This window comes from Equus przewalskii, chromosome 13 (genome assembly GCF_037783145.1).
Source record: "Equus przewalskii isolate Varuska chromosome 13, EquPr2, whole genome shotgun sequence".
In the NCBI taxonomy this organism is placed as follows: domain Eukaryota; kingdom Metazoa; phylum Chordata; class Mammalia; order Perissodactyla; family Equidae; genus Equus; species Equus przewalskii.
Window position 1 is genome coordinate 69601279 of NC_091843.1, and position 22417 is coordinate 69623695.

At 40.9% G+C, this 22417-nt stretch overlaps 2 protein-coding genes across 3 annotated transcripts in view; one reads left to right on the plus strand and one right to left on the minus strand.

The window, feature by feature from the left end:
• Positions 1-12878: 12878 nt before the first annotated feature.
• On the minus strand, positions 12879-18032 carry LOC139075144 (uncharacterized). Its single transcript, XM_070569603.1, has 2 exons — positions 16979-18032; positions 12879-16852 (listed from the first exon to the last, which is right to left on the minus strand). The coding sequence occupies exons 1-2, from the start codon at positions 17921-17923 to the stop codon at positions 16709-16711; spliced, it is 1089 nt and encodes a 362-aa protein (XP_070425704.1). The 5' UTR covers positions 17924-18032; the 3' UTR covers positions 12879-16708.
• Positions 15993-22417, plus strand: part of CHD1 (chromodomain helicase DNA binding protein 1) — an 80178-nt gene continuing 73753 nt past the window's right edge. For both annotated transcript variants that reach the window (XM_070569601.1, XM_070569602.1), the window contains exons 1-2: positions 15993-17094; positions 19132-19331. In XM_070569601.1, coding sequence (XP_070425702.1) covers positions 19279-19331 — 53 coding nt within the window. In that variant the 5' untranslated portion in view covers positions 15993-17094; positions 19132-19278. The remainder of the gene's footprint in view (positions 17095-19131; positions 19332-22417) is intronic.

Sequence of the window (22417 nt, forward strand, 5' to 3'; positions counted from 1 at the left end):
ATTCGAGACTGAAAGGGGACACTAACCAGATGGGACAATGGGAAAACAGAGACAAACTTGGGTAGGCCTGAGTAAACAGGCCTGTGGTCACCTTGCTCATTATGGGCCCACTGATTTCCTCATTTCTGTGATGCCAGTGCCTAGCACTCAGTGGGTACTCCAAAAATCTTAGTTGAAATTGATTACATATTCTGTGACCTTCTCCTATTGTTGTTCTTATTTTCCTCTCCAACTCTGGTCATCACTAATATGTACAGAAACTTAATGTGAATTACAAAATGTGCCCTTTTTCCTAGCAGACTACACAGAAAGTAGGCGCAAGCTGAGTTTCAGTCATCACTTTCTCCTCACATGGGCATTTTTGTGTGGAGAAAAAAGTACTCAGTGTGTCTCCAACTATTTATCCTGTATAAAAATTAATTGGTTGTGGAAGATACTGAAACACTCCACTAAAATATACGTCAGATGACATTTGAAATCTGGATGAGAAAAGACGCAAAGCGAATTTGTAGTAAAAGGACGAAAGGATCAAACATTTATCTGGAATTTTATGCAGAGTGAACATGAAAGGACTGTGAAAATCTATTGGGGAGTAATAAATTTGCTTCACACTGAAACAGGGAAGTATTTTGCAAGTGGAACATGGGGCCATAATATTACTCAGAAATTGATATTAATATCAATCTAAGAAAAAGAAAAACCGATATTCTTACCACTCAGAAACGGGCTATGATAACCTTATGCATAAAATGTCTATTTAGTTTTAAGAAACTTATCTTAACAAACCAGCATCTAGTGCTTTTTTGGTTGTTCAATAGTACATACATCTAAAGATATTAGCCATTAGGCACTTAAAAAAACAAAAACAACTTCAAACTTCTTATCTTTGAAGACCCTGCTTTCCTTTTATATCTATCTATCTACCCCACTCCTCTATTACCATTCTTACATCTAGAACACCAAATACTTCAATTTTTAAATTGCCTGTATTAAAATAGTAATTAAAGAAATAATTTTTTTAAATGGACTCAATTTAAAATTCTAATCTTCATTAGGTTCTTTTTGAAAAAGTCTAAATAATTAAAGCTGGTTAAGAAATCAAATAATTTTGAAAGGCTAACAATTAAAAAGGACTGTGCCTTACCTCTCTTGTCTCCATCTCTCTTCTCTCCACCCCGGTCCCTGTTTCCCTGAGGCAAACACTTTTCAGCTATTAAAACTGTTTCTTCTGTTAGCAAGCTCCATTTTTCTCAATGATATATATTCACAGCTATTTCTTCATCTACATATTTTAGATAATATATCTTGACTTGTTGTTAAGAGAGAGTAGGATTTTGTCAGTTAGGATGCCTCAACTTCGAGTAATCCCAATCCCACCGGGTTTAAGAAGCGTGAACTGCCTTGATTTCCACAATCAGAAGCCCAGAGTTTCTGAAGAACCTGAGTCAGCTTCATTCAGGGGCTGTAGCTCCATTTGCCTGCGGTTCCCTCAGTTCTAGTCTCCTCTGTGTGATGTCCCCATCCTTAGACTGCTTCTCCCATGGGGGCAAATGAGCTGTAACAGTTCCTAGTTTCACAATGACACACTCAACATCCAAAGAAAGAGGTTCATTCTCTGATCTTTTACATTAGAATAAGGGAATCTCTTTTTCTGAATTCCTAGACAAACCTCTTATGGCTCTTTACTAGAAACTGGGTCATATGCTCATTCCTGAACCATCTCCTATGGCCTAGTGAAAGCTGTGAATTTATTGGCTTAGACTTGCCCATCCATAAATTTATTGGAGTGGCAAGGAGAATGGGATTATGCTAATCAATTTAGATTAATCAGGCCAGCCTCTAAAGCTGGATTTCATGGCCACCGTGCATGGGGGAAAGTGGAATGGATGTTGGATGGACAATGCCAACTTCCACTATGGGCATTTAGCACTCACAAACCACCTCCACCCATACCACTCCAATAGAATTACATCACCATATTTATTTAAATCAGTAACAGTGTAAACTTCCTGATGACCATGAAAAAGATGGCAATAGGATGTTATAATTTTAATTCCTTTCTGTAGAACTTTTACGCTTTACCTGTAATTTTTAATTACTTTAAAAAAATCCTATGAAATTTACTTTTAACATATCCTTAATTTTTCTAAATGTTTTGTCACATTAGTTTATCAGGGAGCTTACTTTCTAGTAGGAGAGACGACAATAGACAAGTAAGACAAAATGAGGTAACTGTAAATCATGGTCATTACTGTGAAGAATAAACAAGGTAACTAGAAAAGGTAACTGAGGAAGGCCTCATTAGAGAACGTTGTTTAGAGAGCCTCTCTCAGGAAGTGACATCTGGCTTGAGACCTAAGGATGACAAATATTCTGCATGAGAAGAGCTGAGAAAGCATTCCAGGCCTAGAAACAACCAAAGCAAGCCTGTGAGTGGAAAAGAATTTGGCAGGCTTGAGGATAGAAAGGAGGCCAAGTGGCTGGAACATAATGAGTAGGGGGAGCCTGATGGGGGTAAGACTGGAGAGCTAAACTGAAGTGAGATCATGCAGGCTTTTGGAAGACCATGGAAAGGAGGTTGGATTTTTCTGAAAGGGTCTTAAACAGTGGAGCAATATGATTTGTTTTATGTTTTGAAAGACCCCATCTGGTTCCATGTTGACAGTGGATTTGGGGTGGGGGGGATAGGGCAGAAATGGAATTATGAGAAGCAGGTAGGATACTATTGCCACTCTCTTGTTTGTAGCAATTCCACTAGACTGTACTTTTTGTCCCATGGTTTTTTAAGAAGAAGTTTGTTTGAACAGTTTTAAAACTGTCTAATCAGCTTTATTTATTAATGTACTGTCATTTAAAATGAGATGTTAATTTAGCTACGAAGACCCATAGGACACCAAACTTAGACAAAGTACTTGCACTTATTTTCCCTTCCCTTCAAATACGTCTGTTTGTCTTGGCTAATTATTTCAGATGAATCATCTAGGCTCACCTTCCATCTCCTCTGGAAGTTTTGTTCGTGATATGTATGAAACAACAGTTTCATGTAATTTTTAGTTACATTTTTCTAACTAAAGTGATATTAACTAATCAGAGGGAAAAAATGTGATCCACAATACCAAATAATATTAAGAAACCATAAAATCAAATTGAGCTTTAATTTTTTTAAAAATAAAGTGCTTATAGGGGCCGGCCCCGTGGCTGAGTGGTTAAGTTCACACGCTACGCTTCGGCAGCCCAGGGTTTCACTGGTTTGGATCCTGGGGACGCACCTAGCATGGCTCATCAAGCCATGCTGAGGCGGCGTCCTACACGTCACAACTAGAAGGACCCACAACTGAAATATACAACTATGTACTGGGGGGCTTTGGGGAGAAGAAGGAAAAATTTTTTAAAAAAATAAAATCTTAAAAAAAAAGTGATTATAATCACTGTTATACCAAGTCTCCAAATACTTCACATGTCACGTTAAAAAATTAAGATCTATGGAGAGTTTAAAATAGGAAAAGAGACGGAGAAGCTTCTAGCTAAATGAGCATTCTTACCTTCTCAAATTAGTGTTGATACAAACATTAGCATAAAAAAATAAATAATTAATTGAAGCAAGCTGCTAACACCAGTGTTCAATCTACTGAAGTCCCATTAGATTCCTTGCTGGTCTTATGGCTTTTGTCCTCGTTCTTCCCTCTAGTGGAGTGCCCCTGCCCCTGCCCCTGCCAGACATCTGCAAATCTCTCTTCTCACCTTATCCAGGTCTTGGTTCACATGTCTATTACCTTATCAGAGAAGCTCTCTGTGACCTGGTTTAAAACACCTTCCCCATCACCCTCTATCCTTCTCAAGACACATATTTTTTCTTCATAGCACTTACCACTACCAGATACAACACGTGTTTATCTTCTGGCTCCCCTCACAGGAATATAAGTTCCAAAAAATGGAGGGACTTTGTTTTTTTGTTGATTGCTCTATCTCAAACACCTAAACAAATGGCATGATACACAGATGTTCAACATATGGTTGTTCAATAAAATGTGCTCTTATGAAATTGACTCATGTTCTTAGCATTAACTGAGTCTAGGCTGTCAAACTAACAATGATTCAACTATATCCTTTCCAAGTGAAGACTTTCTTGGCTCCTATATTATCAATCTCAGGGTCAGGGTGTGGGGCTACTTTCCTCCTTGTCCCCAAGAATATAAGCTCTTTTGAAGCTAATTTCATTAGCTCAACTACTGGTCAGTCCTCTATAGCCATCCACTTATAGTCATTCTCCTATTATTGCTAACTTTAGCTTCCCCGGTTACTATAATATTTTCCCTTTCTAACACTATATGTAGTCATTCTCAGCGACTTTCAAAATATATGCAGATGGCCCATCCAACAGCACAGTCTCTTAATTCTTTTCTGTTACGGGTTTTTTTTCTTTTTTTTTTTAATCTCTAGGATTTATTTTTATTCTTTCTTAGGATTTCCATCTCTCTGCTTTTGTTGCCCATCTGTTCTTGCACGCTATCAATTTTATCCATTAGAGCCCTTAATATATTAATCATAGTTGTTTTAAATTCCCAGTCTGATAATTCCAACCTCCCTGCCATGTCTGGTTCTGGTGCTTGTTTTGCCTCTTCAAGTTGTGTCTTTTTACCTCTTGATATGCCTGGTAATTTTTCTTGATAGCTGGACATGATGCACTGGGTAAAAGGACCTGCTGTAAATAGGCCTTTAGTGATGTGGCAGTGAGGTGTGGGGGAGGGGAAGCTTTCTATAGTCCTGTGCTTAGGTCTCAGTCTTGTAGTGAGCCTACGCCTCTGGACTGAGAACTTCACAGTCTTTCTCAGTTTTTTCTGCCCCCTTAGGTGGGACAGGATGACTAGAATGGGCTGGAGTTTGGTATTTCCCTTTCCCTAGGTCAGTTAGGCTCTGATAATACTCCAATAGGTTAAGCTCTGGTTAACTAGTTTCCCCTGAGGACAGGCCTTGTTTAGAAGAACAGAGTGCTCTGGGGTATTTCAGAATGGTCCCCTCTACCCTCTGCTTCTGCACAAGGGGATTTTTCTCAGATATTTACTGTGGAACCTAGTTGAGCTCCTGGAGGTAAATCTCACCTCCAGGAGTGGGGACCTCCCTGTGACTGGGTCCCCTGAAGTTTTAACTATCACAGTTGTCCCCTCTGAGCCTCTAGCTATTTGTCAGTTACAGTTCAGGCCTTCCCACCTTGGCACCGGTTCCGGAGGAGGTTTCTGCTCATGAGTCTCTGCTCTGGTAAGCGCTGCTCCCTATATTTGCCTGTCTATCTCTCTAATCCTGGGGGCAGCAGTTTGCCCTGTGTCCTCTCCTCTCTTATGGATCCAAGAAGAGTTGTTGATTTTTCAGTCTGTTAGGATAGAGTGGTGACTTCCAAGCTCCCTATACTCAGAACTGGAAAAAACTTACTCTTTTAAATTCATCGCCTCCAGAGACTATTAGGCAACCTCAATTCACACTCTGGACTAACCCCGGCCCATGTAAGCACTGATATCTGCACTACCTGTGAAATATCAATTCTGAACATTCTATTCAGTGCACCACCTCCTATCCATCCAGCTCACTTAAGCTTGACCATGTCTTTAGCCTCCTAGAAACCTCCAGTGCATTGTCCCCCATCACACACACACACACACTACTTTTTAATTATCTATACTTACTCCAATGTGTACCCAGCTTGGATTTCACGGTTCATCATTATAAGCATTCCTTTTCAAGCACAATCAACCACCTTGGCTCCCATCTCTCTCTGTTGAACTCGCTTAACAAAATCCCAAACCTGCTTGAACTCAGTTATGGTTCTTTGTGCAGAAACCTAAGCAACTTAATAAAGAAATATGATTAGCTGACTGATTTCTCTTTAAATCCATCACTACAGACCACAAATGAGTGTTCAAGCCTACCTGGCAATCCTACTATGCTTCCCTAGGAGGTTCATCTTTACATTCTATGAGGTAAAAATGTCATTTTTTTCCCCTGTGATCTCAAACTCCTCACTCTAGCCATTTTCAGCAGAAGATCCTACTCTACAATTCATTGTGAGTACAGAAACCATCAGAGAGGATTGACTTCATTTTCATTCCAACAAATATTCAAATCTCTCTGCATCTGTACTCACTCCCCAGCCTCCTCTGTTAAAACTGAGTGTCATTTTTCCTATTATGTGCAATTCTAACTTTTGACACCTATATCTTCTCTTCTTCTCAATATTTTGCTTCTTCGGTTATTCCATTTGCTATTTGTCAAAATATTTAGATACAAATGTATGGTAAACGAGGACCTCAACTCAAATGTTACTTTTGCATCTCAAATTTATCTTGATTCCATCTTTTCTACATCGCCAAAGCTACTCTTCTAATCCTAACAACCATTGTGTACTAATAGCTTTCCAAGTGGAGAGCTAGAGTGTGGAAAGCCACTTCCACCCTTGCTATTACTATCCATTTTCCATTCCATTCCATTTCCCAACAATCTTGTAGAAAGTAAATCAGATTATGCTATTCTTTGGTCTAAAAAGTTTCAATGGCATTCTCTTGTGTTTGGAATTAAACCCCAAATGCTTTCCATTGGCCACAAGGTTCCGGAGCAAAGGGGGTTCCTTGACTGTCTCCTCAATCTACTATCAACTTCCCAGTCACAATGTTTCACTTATACTTGCCTCCTTTAGTTCTTTGCAAGTAGGAAACCCTTTCCTACCTTAGAGTCTTCGCAATTGTTCTCCTTCCTGCTCTTCCCATGGTTCTTACAATAGGCTCCACTTCATTCTTCCAGTTCCAGCTCAAAGAAGCCTTCCCTAACCACCCTACTGCTCTTTCCATTTAAGCATCTCTCTTTACTCTCTCTGACATTACCCTACCTTTTCTTTACAGAACCCATCCCAATTTGTAACTCTATTTCTTTATTATCTGTCTCTTTTCTTCCCCTCCCTTAAACTAGAATGTCAACTCCAAGTGAGAAAAATCCTTTTCCATCTTTACACTGTTTTCCATGTACCTAGCCCAAAGATAGGCATATAAAGAGCATCCAAGAAATACTTGAATTAATTCTGCAGTCTGTGGACTAAATATCGATTTAACCAGCTCAACTAAAGTATATATTGCATCCAGCAGAAGTGGGATAGTAAATAGTAGGCTCTTGAAATCTTATAAGGCATGAGTTAACTGACCTGCATCCTACTCAGTTAGTAGAAAACTTGGCTGCACCCAATTTGGATTCATTTTTAGAGTCCTTCGGGGACACTTCTGACAAGGGACACTAAGGTTCTTCATTTGGGGCAAGGGTACCCACTTACCGCTGGTGCAGATTCTTTTGTACTGGTGAACAGGAGGTGCTTGAGGAGTTGAGATAGCCTGTGGTCTGAGTCAACTGCAGACTTCGGGTTTTATGGCATGCAACTGCTCCACTGTGGAGGATTGCCTGCCAATTTTCTTTTAGGGAGATTCCTTTTGTATTTAGCTAATGCTGAAGACCTTAGTGGGTCAGGTTTCTTCTTAAGTTGTCAATTCTTCTGGACTTCTGTTTCTTAGCAACAGCTGGGACTCTGCCCATCCTCATTGTTCTCTGCTTTGGCCTTAAAGCAAACAAGAGAGTGAGCATGGCAGCTTGTAGTTTGCCATTTAGTAATATCTCCGGACACACAGTGCATTCCAACCCTAGGGGCTACTGACAGACACTGTGAAGGATCATCCACTTTTGTGAGGCATGGAAGGGGATGGACAGTGGAAAATATTTTGGAGGGAGCTGAGGAATTAGAGTTCCTTAATATCATTTGTTCCTCCTTGTGAGTCCTATTTCTATTACTAAAATTTCACTTTCTGGCATTCAACGTAAAATCTTTGGTGTTAGAAACAAGGTGGCAAAAAACTTATTTTGCAATTAATTGAGCCCCTTGAGTAATTTCTTGACCTGGTTATATATTCTCAGACCGAAGGCAAACTGGCTGCCAATAATTGTCAAATTTGCTAAATTTGGCACAAATTGTCATATTCGCTCCAATCTACTTTCATTTGAGAACTTTGTTTAGAATTCCTCTTTCCTAATGTACTTTTCAAAACTCCACATGTAGTAACTGATGCACTTCACATTTTTTATATTTGGCTACTAAGTTCTCTAATGCCCTACCTCAGTGCTATATAGTCTGAGTTCTAAGACAGTGTTGGAGAAAGCTGTGTAAATGATTTACTATTTCACAACACACACAAAAAAAACAAGTTCCCATTTTAGGGCAGGAAAGTCTTTATTGCCTGCTACTCTACCTTGATTCAGCCAGTTTCACTTTCTCTGGGGTTTGTTATTTCCAACCCCATTCACAGTCAAACTGGAGCAGGACTCTTCCAGTTGCAATTGGCTGAAATTCACTTAAACTTGTTTAAGCAAAGACATGAAATTGTATTATGATAAATAATTCAAAGATACGGAGCAGCCTCGACCTTCTCAAAGGCCTGAGATCAGGAACTGGAAAGCTCTCAGGAACCAAGGCGGTCATTATATCTGTGTCTGATATGTCAGCATTGCTTCATGAAAGCATAGACTCTGGATTCAAACTGCCTAGGTTTTATTTTAGCCTTAGCACTTACTTAATTTAGTCAAGCTTCTCAGTTTCCTTACCAATAAAGTAGGGATAATAGTACCAACCTCACAGAGTTAGAACACTTAGAACACTGAGTGACATGGTAAGTAATCTGAGATTATTCTTGTTCTACAACACGCTTCTGAGTCTCCACATGCTGCCAGTAGGGGTTGGCCCCGTGGCTGAGTGGTTAAGTTCGCGTGCTCTGCTTCGGTGGTCCAGGGTTTCACCAGTTTGGATCCTGGGCGTGGACGTGGTACCGCTCATTAGTCCATGCTGAGGCGGTGTCCCACAGAGCACATAGAAGGACCCGCAACTAAAAGCTACAACTATGTACTGGGGGAGTTTGGGGAGAAAAAGCAGAAAATAAAAAAAGAAGATTGGCAACTGTTGTTAGCTCAGGTGCCAATCTTAAAAAAAAAAGACTTCAACTCGTTCAAAATTGGGTTTCTGTTTTTCCCCTAATTTTTGATTTTTAAAAATTGGGGTATAGCACATGCACAGTAAAGTTCACAAAATTTAAATGTTCAGTTTGATGAACTTTTTCATATGTATACACTCATATCACCACCACTCAGATCAAGATATGGAATATTCCCATCATTTTATAAGTCTTCCTTATGCCCCTTCCAAGTCAATAGCCATGCCCAGAAAGGTAACGATCATCCTGACTTCTATCATCATAAATCAATTTTGTCTTTGAATTTCATATAAATGGAATTATATAATATGAATTCTTTTGTCTATTTCACTCGACACAATCCATGTTACTATGTGTAGCAGTTTATTCCCTTTTATGGCTGTGTATTCCATGCATGAATATAATTCACTTTGTTCCAGTTTGAGGCCAAAATGAATTGAACTGCTATGAAGATTCTTATACAACACTTTTTGGGAGACACTTGTATTCATTTCTTTTGAGTATACACTCAGGACTGAAACTGCCGAATTACAGAATAAGTTTAACTAGAATGTACACTGCCTGTCAATTTTCCAGAGTGGCTGTAACCAATTTACACCCCCACCAGCAATGATACTTTCAGTTGCACTATAGTCTTCTTTTTTTCTTAGAAAGATGAAGAACATGGCCTTTCTTCTTTTTTTTTACTTTTTCTTGAGATTATGATAGTTGACAACCTTGTGAAATTTCAGTTGTACATTATTATTTGTCAGTCATATTGTAGGTGCACCACTTCACCCTTTGTGCCCAGCCCCACCCCCTCCTTTCCCTTGGTAACCACTAATCTGTTCTCTTTGTCCACGTGTTTAATTTCCTCATATGAATGGAGCCATAGAGAGATTGTCTTTCTCTATCTGGCTTATTTCACTTAACACCATACCCTCAAGGTCCATCCATTTTGTTGTGAATGGGACAATTTTATCCTTTTTTATGGCTGAGTAGTATTCCATTGTATATATACCCTATCTTCTTTATCCAATTGTCAGTTGATGGGCACTAGGGTTGCTTCCACATCTTGGCTATTGTGAATGCTGCTGCAATGAACGTAGGGGTGCATGGGCCTTTTGGAATTGGTGATTTCAAGTTGTTTGGATAGATACCCAGTAGTGGGATGGCTAGGTCATACGGTATTTCTATTTTTAATTTTTTGAGGAATCTCCATACTGTTTTCCACAGTGGCTGCACCAGTTTGCATTCCCACCAGCAGTGTATGAGGGTTCCTTTTTAGCCACAACCTCTCCAACATTTGTTATTTCTTGTTTTGGTTATTTTAGCCATTTTAATGGGTATAAGGTGTATAGTCTTTTTTTTAAACAGGAATATAATATAATCAGACTATTATGCTAGTCATTTCTTAGTTCTGCAAACGTATTTTATTTGAAGCTCTTTTGTTGTTGGTTATAAGTAAGGCTTAGTTTAGGCTAAGTTGTTAAGTAGAATAGACCCTCCTCATTCATTAGCACCCTTACCAAACCACAATTCCCATCCATTAAGATTTCACTAAAAATATACTACCTAGCTCACCTGCCTTTATTAACAGGGCTTCTCAACAATGGCAGTATTGTCATTTTGGGCCAGATAATTCTTTGTTGTGGGGGGCTGTCCAGTGCACTATAGGATCTTTGGCAGCATCCTTGGCCTCCACCCAATATATGCCAGTAGCACCCCCCACCCCCAATTCATTGTGAAAACCAAAAATGTTTCCAGATTTTCCCAAATATCCCGAGGTGCAAAATCTCTGCCTGCCACTGCCCCATTAATAACCACTATTTTCTAAATATTCCAGCCTTCCACACTTCATTTAAACTGTTATGAGTCAAGCAGTTGTTAATACAATGATGTCCCTAGTTTTTCAATACTAATGGCATATTAGAATCATCTTTTAAAAAGGAAAGCTTTTAAAGAATGCATATGCCAAGGCCCCACCTCAGAACAATGGAATGGAATCTCTTGAGGCAAGGCTTGAGCAATTTTATTTTAAAGCTCCTCAGGTAATTCTAAATTTTGGCACAGCTGAGAACTACCTTCTTAACGTATTATTCTCCCCAAGAATATACGCTTTAAAATAGATTTCTACCATTGAATTTTCAAACATTAGTAGAGCATGAGGCATGTATTTGGGGAGTAAAAGGCTCACAGAAACCTCAAATCACATCAATTAAGTGACCACCTATAGCCCATAATTACAAACAGTGATATCTAGTGTTTGGTTCCTGACTGAAAAAGAAAATGATTAATATGTGTTAATCCTTCCAGCTAATTCTTACAGCTAACTCTAATATATTCAATCTCTCTCAAAAGGACATTTCCCATTGTCTCTGAAACATCTTAAATCTTTCACCTAAACAAACAAATAAAAACCCACAACCCTCCAAAAAACAAACAAAAAATTCATATTCCCTCCCAAGTCAAAGTCAAACCATGTGAAAGAGAAATTTAGACTCATCGATTCCATTTCTTCATTTACCACATCACACTCCAATCTGGCTTCTCGTCCTATTAGTCCAACAAAATAGTTCTTGCTAAGGTTACAAATGACTGCCATGTTACTAAATCTAATGGATATTATTCAGGTCTTATTTCAAGTAACTTTTCAACAGCATTGGACACTACTCACCACTCCTTCCTTGAAGCACTTAAGCCTTTGTCCTCCATTGCACACCACCTTTCTGACATCTGCAACTCCTTATCCAGCTAGCTCTATCTAGCCAAAAATTGAACTTCTTCATTGCACATTCCTAGGTTGTCTTCCAAGTCTATTACATGTGTGCTCAAGACTTTAGTTTCTCCCTACGTATTTAACAGTTGTTTTCAGTCTAGATCTCACTTCTCAGCTCTAGACTTCTATCCAAGTCTCCTGGATGACTCAAAGGCATCAGAAACTCATTAAGTCCTAATGATATTTATACCTACTCATCTCCAACCATATTATCATTCAAGCAGATGTCATCATTCAGTTCCATTCCATTCCATTGTATGTACAGCTTCCCTCCTTTTCCTAACCCTGAATCCAATTGCATCAACAAATCCTGTGGGCTTTTCCTTCCAAATCTACTCTCCTTCTCAGTACCACTACCCTGGTTCATCAAGTTACTTCTAATCTTTTACCCGCTGTACCTGCCTAATTCATTTAAGAATATTGTATCTATTTTGACCTGCCTCTAATCCTTTTTTGCAATTTACAGCTGGAGCAAAATTTTCAATCTGCAAATCCCATCATTACCACCCGATTTAAAATCTTTCAAAGGTTTCCCATTGTTCCAAGAGAAGAACCTTACTTCTTTTCCTGGCCTTTGGGCCCTGAATGGCCTAGCCTCTATGCAGCTTCGTCTTCCTGAGTTCTGTCTGCTCCAGCAGTACTGAGTTTCTTGTAGTCCCTTATAGATAAGATGGCAATGTAATCAATCATCCAAACCACTTCAGAAAGTAAAAAAAGTCTATCCTTGCCAAACTGGGATGTAAACTGACATCTTTCTGGCCCCAGAGTTTTTGCCCATGTTTTCTTTTACCTGGAAAGGAGCTCTTCACATCCCTTTTGTCTGTTTAATTCTTCAGTTCTCTGATCATGTCACTTTCCTAAAGGACTTTTCTGACTAGGCTCCTCCGTTATGAATTCTCGCAGCACTGTATGCTTCTTCATACCATCTTTCTCAGTTGTGACTTTGCAGTGATTGTTTTCTGCACTAGACTTTAACTCTTGAAAGTATCTGTTTTTGCTCTACTCTAATTCCCCTCCTCCACCCCAGCAGAGTGTCTGGTATGCAATTTATTGAATGAATGTCAACATAATAAATAGGGAACACAGAGAGTCTGTGTTCCAAGAGCTCATAATGAAGTATGGAAGAAAATGGTTTATTACAATACAAAGACAAGCTGCACTTACAGAATACACAATTTGATGTCTGAAAAGGGAAGTGAGAGGGCTGCCGGTCATGTCCCACAGGGTGTCAGTCCAATTGGGTCAGGGCACTCAAAAGTTCTTGATGACTTACTTAAACAAACCTACAAGAGACTGATTCACAGGATAGACAGACTGTATCCATTAACAATGAGAAAGATACCTTTCCAACGGCCTGAAGAAATACGTAGCTAGTGTCAAGTGTCTGCTGGGAACGATGGGAGGCGATGCTGGGGTCAGAGTGAACAGACTAAGTAATTAAAATATTATGTATGTATGCAAATATATGTGGTATATTTAAATATATGTATTTAAAGCAGGAGAGTGCTTTCATTAGATTTCAAGTCTGAAAGGAGCCTACAGGGTGAGCTGGAGGAAATGATAAGAAAATAGGGTCCAAATAAACAAAGTAGTGGGGATTAAGAAGAAAGGCTGATGACAACAGATACGAGGTAAAATGGGCAGTAAATAAAGGATTTGAGGGGAAGGAAGAGTGACATAGCATCAAGACACCAACTTGATATTTTGAGATTAGCTACTTAACTTTTTTCTTACTCTGTGTGCACACTTAATTTTGTAAGTAGAGGAAGTAGAATCTTTGTGTCCAGACTTGAATGTCTATTAGCTTTTATACATAGCTGCCTCTTAGTATCATCTCTAAGAACCTTCCATTTAAAACTTAATTTATTATGATTCAAGAATTTATCAGTAAAAATCCCAATACAGTGGCCATAAGAGAGGTGGATGAGCTGTTGGTGGATATCAGAAGAATCTAGGATATTTTTTCAAACACTACCTAGAACCTATAAATTCTGCATATCAGGAGAGGGGAGGAATGAGAATGTCAGGCATGTGTAATTAGGAAAAAATTTCCTAGGTGACTGACTCCTGCTCCCTGCCCAACACTGGGAACGACAGCTCCTCTCCTATAATTTTCATGATTAAGAAAACAGAAAATGTGTAATACATTTTCAGTGTAAGGTGACTTAGAATTTCATGGGTGCTATTTATAGAGGACTTCGTAAATTTAAGTATATTTGGAAAGCTGTTCCTCTGTTTGGCAACATCCTGAGGGATGATGTCATAGGTTGAGATTCTAGGGTAGTTTAATACGGTCCTGATTGTTTCAGCAGCTTCTAGTAGGCAAATCCTCTAATTAACAAGAACTTAATTATGGAATTCAAATCCCATCTGGGCATCCAAAACATTAACAGAAAAGTAAGAGTTATCATTGTCTTTATGTTACACATCTCACAATTCTGGATAAGTGGTTCTCAATCTCTCCCCACCTAGTAGGATGTGTTAGAATTAAGGACTCACAAAGCGCTGTCCTTGATTTCATAAAAGCAATATAGTTTCCAAAGAATATGAAATGTCCCAAATGGGAAATCAGCTAAGAATAAAAACTTCCTGGTTGCTGTTATTTTTCAGGGATTTTTGCTAGTCATGTGTTGAGATTATCAACTGTTTGTCTATTGTTTTTAATACTCATAGGTAGAGATAAAGACAGTTTATTCAAACAAAGTGAAAGTGAGAATTTAACTACGCAGATAACAAATGGTCAAACAAATACTTTTGCCTTATTTATCAACTGACTTTAAAAACTGAACTGGCAAGATTGTTCCAATTTTCCACTTACCTTGTATTTCTCCATATTCTCAACAGTCATTCTAAAATCCTATGGAGTTATAAAGTATACTACGATTTTACCAGAAATATAAATCTCCAAGGTTCAATATTTTATTACAAATTTGGCAAGATTTTTTTTTCTGCAAAAAAGTGTCTAGGATTTATATGCAGCATATCTCATCCAAATGGCAAGTCAGTAGTTAAAAAACGTGTGACGTGTGCTTTCAGAAAACATATAAAATAGATTAAGAACATACAGTAGTTCTTTTTTGTAAGACAACAATAAAAGGTAGTATAGTTACAATTAAGGGCTCTTATTATCTCAATCACACTTCTGACCACAAAATTCTTTATCTGCCACAGTTACTGTTTTTCTGGGGCTTTTATCTTTTACTTACCACTCTAGCAATGCAAAAAAGAAATTAGAGGCACAGGAAATTCCTATCATTAAGGCACTTTTATCATATTTTTAAAACATATTAAAAATTAGCACTTGGTTCCTACTTTTAGGCGCTTCAGAGATGGAGATTTCTATGGTCTTGTTATTCCTCACAACCCAGCACTACAGTTATTTAATAACTAGGAAAAAAGGAAAGAAAAAAGAGGCGGAGCACAGATCACTTTGCAAACTATGGTAGTTTTCCATTTTGTTTCCCTCTTCCGTCGATCACTGACACATTCTTTTTCAGTAGCCCATGTGTACCTGCTTGCCTTCCCCTACTCCCCAAAGGTGAATATACCCTTCCATAAAATGAACTCATATTTGGAGTTATGTTTTGAGATCTTTTTGAATCAAACTGTTTCAACAGCTGGTAGATTAAAACGAATATTTCCACATGCGAAAAGAATTATTTTGGGAATGCAGCTACCCCATTCAAACTCATTGAACTCGGAAGTTGGGCCTTTACACCAAATCAAATAACTGAAGAATGGGATTCGAAAGTTTCAAAAACTATCGTTAACCTAGAATGATTCAAGACTGATCTGTGGACCGGAAAAAATAATGAAGTGCAAAACAATGTTGATCCAAAAATAAAAAAACGCTTTCAAAAAGAGTGAAGAGGGACACCACCACGCTTGAAAAGACAGAGTTTCCATCCACACATCTCTAGGCTTGTAACTGCGGCCCGCAGTTACAGTTACGAAACAAACCGTCAACTAAATTGCAGCACGTTAAACATGGACAGTCACCAACGTCCCTCGAGTTGCTTTTTTGTTGCGATTCGGCACCGCACCCTCCACCCGTCCTCCAGGGAGGGACCTAGAAAGGTTGTAAAAGTTTTTTCTGAACCCACAGATGAATCAAGAAGTGTCACAGGATGTCAACAACTTCGTCTCTATTTTCTCTCCGTCTCCTCAGTTGCCCCGCCCTTAGGAGGCCTGAGGCCCCAAGGGAGCCTCTGTCGCAGGTCGCCTAAGAGTAGGAGGCGGTCGGAGGTGACCACAGTTGCCCAACAGTTGGGGTCTCAGGCTGCCTGGTGTGACGCAGCGGGTCCCTCTCCGTCCCTCCGGACAGGCACTCAGACGGGGCCGGGGACCGGAGAAAAGATGCGGGCCGAGGCCTGGGCGACAGGACACCGTGCACGACCCGGCTCCCTGGGCTAATCCAGCGCGACCCTTCTGCGGTTCCTCGAGCCCCATCACAGTCTTCAGCATCTCCCCATGCCCCTGCTTCCCCGGTTCCCTCTCAGTCTCTCCACCGCGAAGTCCTTGCGCAACCGTCCCGAGTGACAGCAGCGTCCATACCCGCACGGAGCGAGCCTGCAGCTCCCACTTCCCGGAATTCAACCCCGGCTGCTAAGAGAGGGCGCCCGAGCAAGGATCAGCAGCCCACAGCTTTAGCCAGAGTCCAGCGGCCTCCGCGCCGCCGGCGTGCGCGCTCCCATCGGTGCGCATGCGCGCACTCGCTCTCCGCCCCGCCTCAGCTCCAATCGCTTTCTTCCTACGCCCCACGACTCCACAACGTAGCCCCTCCCGCCGCCCGCGCGCCAGCAGGAGGGGGTTCGGCGTGCGCGCGCCCGCCCACCCGTCAGCCCGCCTCTCGCCCAGTGGGGAAGGGGAGTGAGCTGGGGAGCTTACGTCGCGCGGGAGGCGGAGGCGACGGCGACCTCGGTGGCGGCGGCGGCGGCGGCGGCTACGACGGAGACGGTTGCGCTCGCTCTCTCGGCGTCATGGCGGCTGCCGGGAGCCGATAAGCGGCGGGAGCGGGAGCGCGCGCGTGCCTGCGGCGACGACGACGGCTCTTTACTTCTGGCTCTGGCTGCCCTCGCCGTTGGTGCTTCAATAATGAATTGATTGTTGGATCCGCTCCGCAGGGGATCGCGCGTTGGTGCCGCGGGCCGGGGCTTCCCCTTCCCCGCCGCGTCCTTCCCCGTCCCCCTCCCCCTCCCGGACTCCTGCTTACCCCGAGACGCCCGGAGCCCGAGGACTCACTCGGCGGCGGAGACCGCGGGCCCGGGCGCGGGGGAGGCCGCCGATCGGAGTGGCTCCCTCCGCCCCGCGAAGCCTGCACGTCCGCCGGTAAGAAAAGGGGCGGCGGGCGGGTCAGGATGTGGCGGGCAGGACGGGAGCCGGCCGGGCAGAGGGCGGGGGCGGCGCGGTGCCCGGGCGGCGGCCCAGCGGCCGGGCGCCGGGCGAAGGCCGGGGCGGCTCTGCGAGGGCCGGCGGCGGCGGTGGCGGCCGGGTTGGGCGCGCGGGGGGCGTGTGAGTGGCGAGCGCAGGCCGGCGCCGCGGAGCGCATCCCAGCGCTGGGCGGGCGGGCAGCTGGGCGGTGGAGCCCAGGCCTCCTCGGCGTGGGCACCGCTGGGCCGCGAGGGCAGAGCTGCGGAGCCCGAGCGGCGAGCCCTTGGCCGGCGCGTCGGTCCCGCCGCGACCCGGCCTCCCAGCACGTGGGGAGCGGCGGGGAGGGGGAGGGGGCGGCGGCGGCCCGGGCGAGCCCGGGAGGGCGCGGAGCGGGTCTGCGGGAAGTTTGAGGCGGGAAGAGAGACTGCGGGACGAGGATAGAGGCCCTGGGAGGGCCGGGGGTGGGAGCGTGCGTCCGGATGGGAGACTGATTGGAGCGAAGCTGCGATGGACGGCTGAGGAAGGAGGAAGGTTTCCAGCCTCCTTTCGAGGACCGCCTCGGAAACTTAGCAGGAGCCGGGCTGCTGCTGAAAGCCGGGCCGGGAGGAGGGGGGACAGGGTCGGCGACTTGGGGAAGAGTCATTGTTAGGACGCGTGAAAGGCCCGAGGAGCTGCGTGTGCTCGCGGCTTCCGAACTGACGCTTGTGAGAAGGGTCTCAGAAAGAGGACTGACTCGGAGAGGGAAGATGAGGGGAAAAAGGAAGTTACAGTGTGCAGAGAAAGCCATTTTGAGGGGCGAAAGGGAGGTGAAAAGGAAAGAACGAAACGAGGAGTGAACTTTCTCAACGCTGACAGAGTTTCGGGAAAGAGGCGGTTTGTTAGAGTACCTAGATTTTTCAAGACTTAATTGTTTACTAGTAAAGCTCTTTGACTAGTTGGAATTAATATTTAACAAGAGGGATAAATGTTGCGTGGAATAGTTACTTTTTGGATAACCAGTTCTTGCAGAGTCTACCGGCTCTTAGTTTCTGGAGAATTAAAATCCCGATCTAGATGCAGAGTTTGCTGTGATTAAGTTGGCAACAGCCTGTTTCCCCCCTCTTTTTTGTGGAATGGAAATAGTCGTAGGAGTGAGTTCTCTTTGCTGAGGTCGGAGACAGCTCTGCTCTCAGTCGGCTATCTCGGTACTTTCTGGCTGGGGAAGGATCTGACGTCTCCTTCCCCCGCTTCTTCCTCTCCCTCCCCTGCCAGAGATCTCCTTTGTTTATTCGTGGATGGCTTGTAGGTGACTCTCCAGTGTTGTGCTGAAATCTTTGAAAGGTGGAAATGCTGTGTCTTGGTCCATGATTTCTGCCCCAAACCGTTTGCTTAAGAAATCATAGTGGATGTTCATTACCTTTTTTTTTTTTTAAATGGAATCTCCACAAGTCCAAACTGGATAAATGTTATTTAAGTTTTATCATTCCCCTGTTGGCTTACCTGTGAAAGTACACATCTATTTTGACCTATAGAGTTTTTGCCAGGATTATATGATAGCCTTTTATTCTTCTGTTCTCATGTGATCATTTTCAAAACTTTCCCTCATTCAAGTATATGAAGTTCTTGGTGATAGGAATTAGTGCTTGATTAAAGGTAGCCTTTTTCCCCCTTACTTCGTTTGACCAAGTATCTAAGAAGACTCCATTTTCTATTCTTGGAATGTATGCATATGTTATATACTACCAGTGTGCTTTAGTTATCTACTTATCCAAAGTGTGTATATATGTATCGCTACATAGTTGCAGTTAGTCTAAAAGTTTTAGCACTCCACACATATTTTAATTTCTTCTATCAAAAATAAGCAGTGGTGTGCTAAATTCTAATAAGTAGTCAGGAATATAGTTAATAGAAGCCTAGCTGTTTCTAAATGGCCTAGGTAGATTTGTATAAGTTCTAAACAGACTTGTCTTTTTCTCTACAGGAAATTTTCTTATTTTCTTACTGTGTTTTCTTTAGGTGAATCAAAAAGGGTCCCAGGAAACCTGTGAATGTTGAAGGAAATTCATCTGTGAATTTTTGATATTCAAGGAGGAGTCAGTATTTATATTCATCTTTTAAACTGGGAAGATTTATATTTTATTTTAAAACTTCTTGATATTTACAATGAATGGACACAGTGATGAAGAAAGTGTTAGAAACAGTAGTGGAGAATCAAGGTAAGCACTTATTATCAAGTATTTATTGCGAAGAGAATTGAAAACTTTTGTGACTCTTTTAGTTTTCTTAATAGGTAGGGAATTTTCAGGTTCAAGTTCTTCCTCTTAGCTACCCAAACAGTAAAAAGTTTCTAATATATGAAGCTTTGTTGATAATAGAGGATTTTAATTATTTTTTTCCTTTGAGATAAAGAAGAATTTAAATAATAGAAAGTTTGAGTTACTTAAGTCTCCTTGGAGGTTTATATTGTTTGGGTTAATAATTGGAGCTAGTTGGGGCTGGCCCCGTGGCCGAGTGGTTAAGTTCACGCGCTCCGCTGCAGGCGGCCCAGTGTTTCGTTGGTTCGAATCCTGGGCGCGGACATGGCACTGCTCATCAAACCACGCTGAGGCAGCGTCCCACATGCCATAACTAGAAGGACCCACAACGAAGAGTATACAACTGTGTACCTGGGGGCTTTGGGGAGAAAAAGGAAAAAATAAAATCTTTAAAAAAAAATAATAATTGGAGCTAGAGCCAGTAAAAAAAGACATTTAAATTGATTTGACTGATAGTGCACTCTCTAAATAAAGGCAATAAGAATTTCTTCCCTCATCTTTTTCTGCACCTGTGCTGTCCAGTACAGTAGCCACTAGTCACATGTGGCTATTTAAATCTAAATTAATTAAAATTACAAAATACTAAAAATTTAATTACTCAGTCACACTAGACACATTTCAAGTGCTGAATAGTCCCGTGTGGCTAGCGGCTACCGTCGTGGACAGCACAGATAGAAAACAGTACTATCACTACAAAAAGTCCTTTTGACAGTGCTGATCTGGGCATTTGTTAAAGTATTGTAACTCTTTTTTTCCTCTATTTGTTTTTTTAATTTGAGTTTTAATTTAAGAGTTCTTACTTGGGCCATGTCTCTGTAAAGAAGATATCGTTTATGGAAATAAGCCACATTAAGCTATTTTAATGTGAAAATGTGAAAGAAGCCTCTTCAAATATAAACTCTCTTTAAATTCTTCTGTAGCCCCCAAATTTTGAGTTATCTGCATATTAAACAGTCCATGTAGTTAGGTACAGTTATTGTATGTAGATATCAGGAATATGGACATTGGAGTCAGACTGCCTGATTACTTATCCTGGTCCTGCTTCTTATTAGCTGTGTATTCACAAATTATTTAACCTCTGAGGTTTTGATTTTTGCCCTTATAAAATGGGAATTACGGTATTATTTATCTTATTTGAAGTTGAGGATTAAATGAGATGCTATATATAAAGGGCTTAAAATATTTCTTGATATAATGAACACTTAATATTTGCTTATTATAATTAGCATTGTGTTTTATGTAATATAGGACACTCCATAACTGAAGCATTAATTACAGTGATTGAGTAATGTGATGGACAAGAAACAGGAAAGTTTTGGCAGTTAGGAGGGTTTCAGAAGAAATCTTGGGTAGAAAATGAAGCAGTGAGATATGTATTTGATTTAGTGGAACAAGTATTGGTCTGGAGTTACAAAACCTGAGTCGACACCATCTCTCCACTAACTGTTTCTCTGAATGATTTCCCAACTATAAAGTAATAAGAGTTGAACTAAGTGATTTTGAAGTTTCATCCTACCGCTTAATTTACAGTGTATAATAAGGTTTCAAATAATAGAGTTTGGCTAGAATCACCAGAGTTGAGAGGTAAATTAGAAGACTTTTGAATTAGAATCTCAGCTTTGATTGAAATCTCTACAGGTTTATTGGCTATAGTAAGTGAATAGGAGAGTCACATTGTCCACATTCTCTTATTCATTAGTGAGCAATGAAGTGGTTAATAGGTAGAAATATCTAGAGGAAACACAGGAACCAAACTATCCCAAAAAATAGGAAATAAGACTCTTGAGAGTAAATCCTCTCGTTGAGTATGCAGAGAGAGCACATGCTGTTACTTTCTGATTCCTTACCTTTTCCAGAAATTTTCTTATATTTCACTGCCACATCTAAAGCAAAGGGGAGTAGTAAGTCAAATTTGATAGTATAGATGAAAAAAATTAAACTCTGTGAAATTAAATTGACTTAAAGGAATCTTTTATAATGCATACTTATTTGAAATAATTGCAAAGCATATTCTCTAATTATTCTGAATCGTTTCTACTATGCAGGTTATGTGCTTCTGAGAAGTATGATTGTCGAGTTATCTAGTTCTTTCAACTGCCTTGATGTTTATCAGAAGGAGGGAGGCCTGCTTCTATTTTGCTTTCATTTTCTTCCTTACTGCTGTTATGCTATCCTTTTCCTTTGCTCTGCTGTCATTGTTACTAACCCTCAGGCCCCTACCCCAGAGCTTTCATAACAAGGCAGTACAGAGAAGGGAGATTGTGCCTAGTTAAAAGGGCCGGGAGGTGAACTTTATAAACATAAGGGGATTTTCTTGCAAAAAACAGAAGCTACTGTTACTATGAATATTATTATAGAGTGGTGAGAGGAGAAATATACCCTACTTTTAAAATTAATGTACATCGTAAATAGTTTTTAAAGTAAAATTTGATTTTTATTGGCTGAAATTTTTAAACATATTTTTGGCTTTAAATTTTCTCTTGTATTGTGGAAGTTTATGAAATGAAATAGACTTAAGCAAGAAGTCATTTGGCATTTTTGGTTGGTATAATTAGCTTTGTACTGAAAAATCATTTTTTGATTCTTTCCATGTGGAAAATTCTCTATAACCATGAAGAAGAAGAAGAATTGATAGGAAGATGTCTCTTTGGCTGTGCTATAACTGACAGTTTTGAAACTTATTTACTAAGAAATTTGGGTCAGGATGCACCTGTACATCAGTTTCAACTCAGCACAAAGTTTATTACATAACTGAAGTTAAGCTTTCTAAAGATACTGTTGGAAGATTTCAAAGTATCAGTTCCCAGCTGTGTAGATGTGTTGTTATTTGCAACCAAGTTTTTCAAATCCTTGTTATTTATTTTAAAGTTGTCTTGAATGATGATTTACTCCAGGACTAGATTTATGGGTAAAGATCAGAAATATATGGTGACAGTTTGCTAGTTTTTAGATGATTGATACGTGCTTAATACTCAGAATTTCTCTGC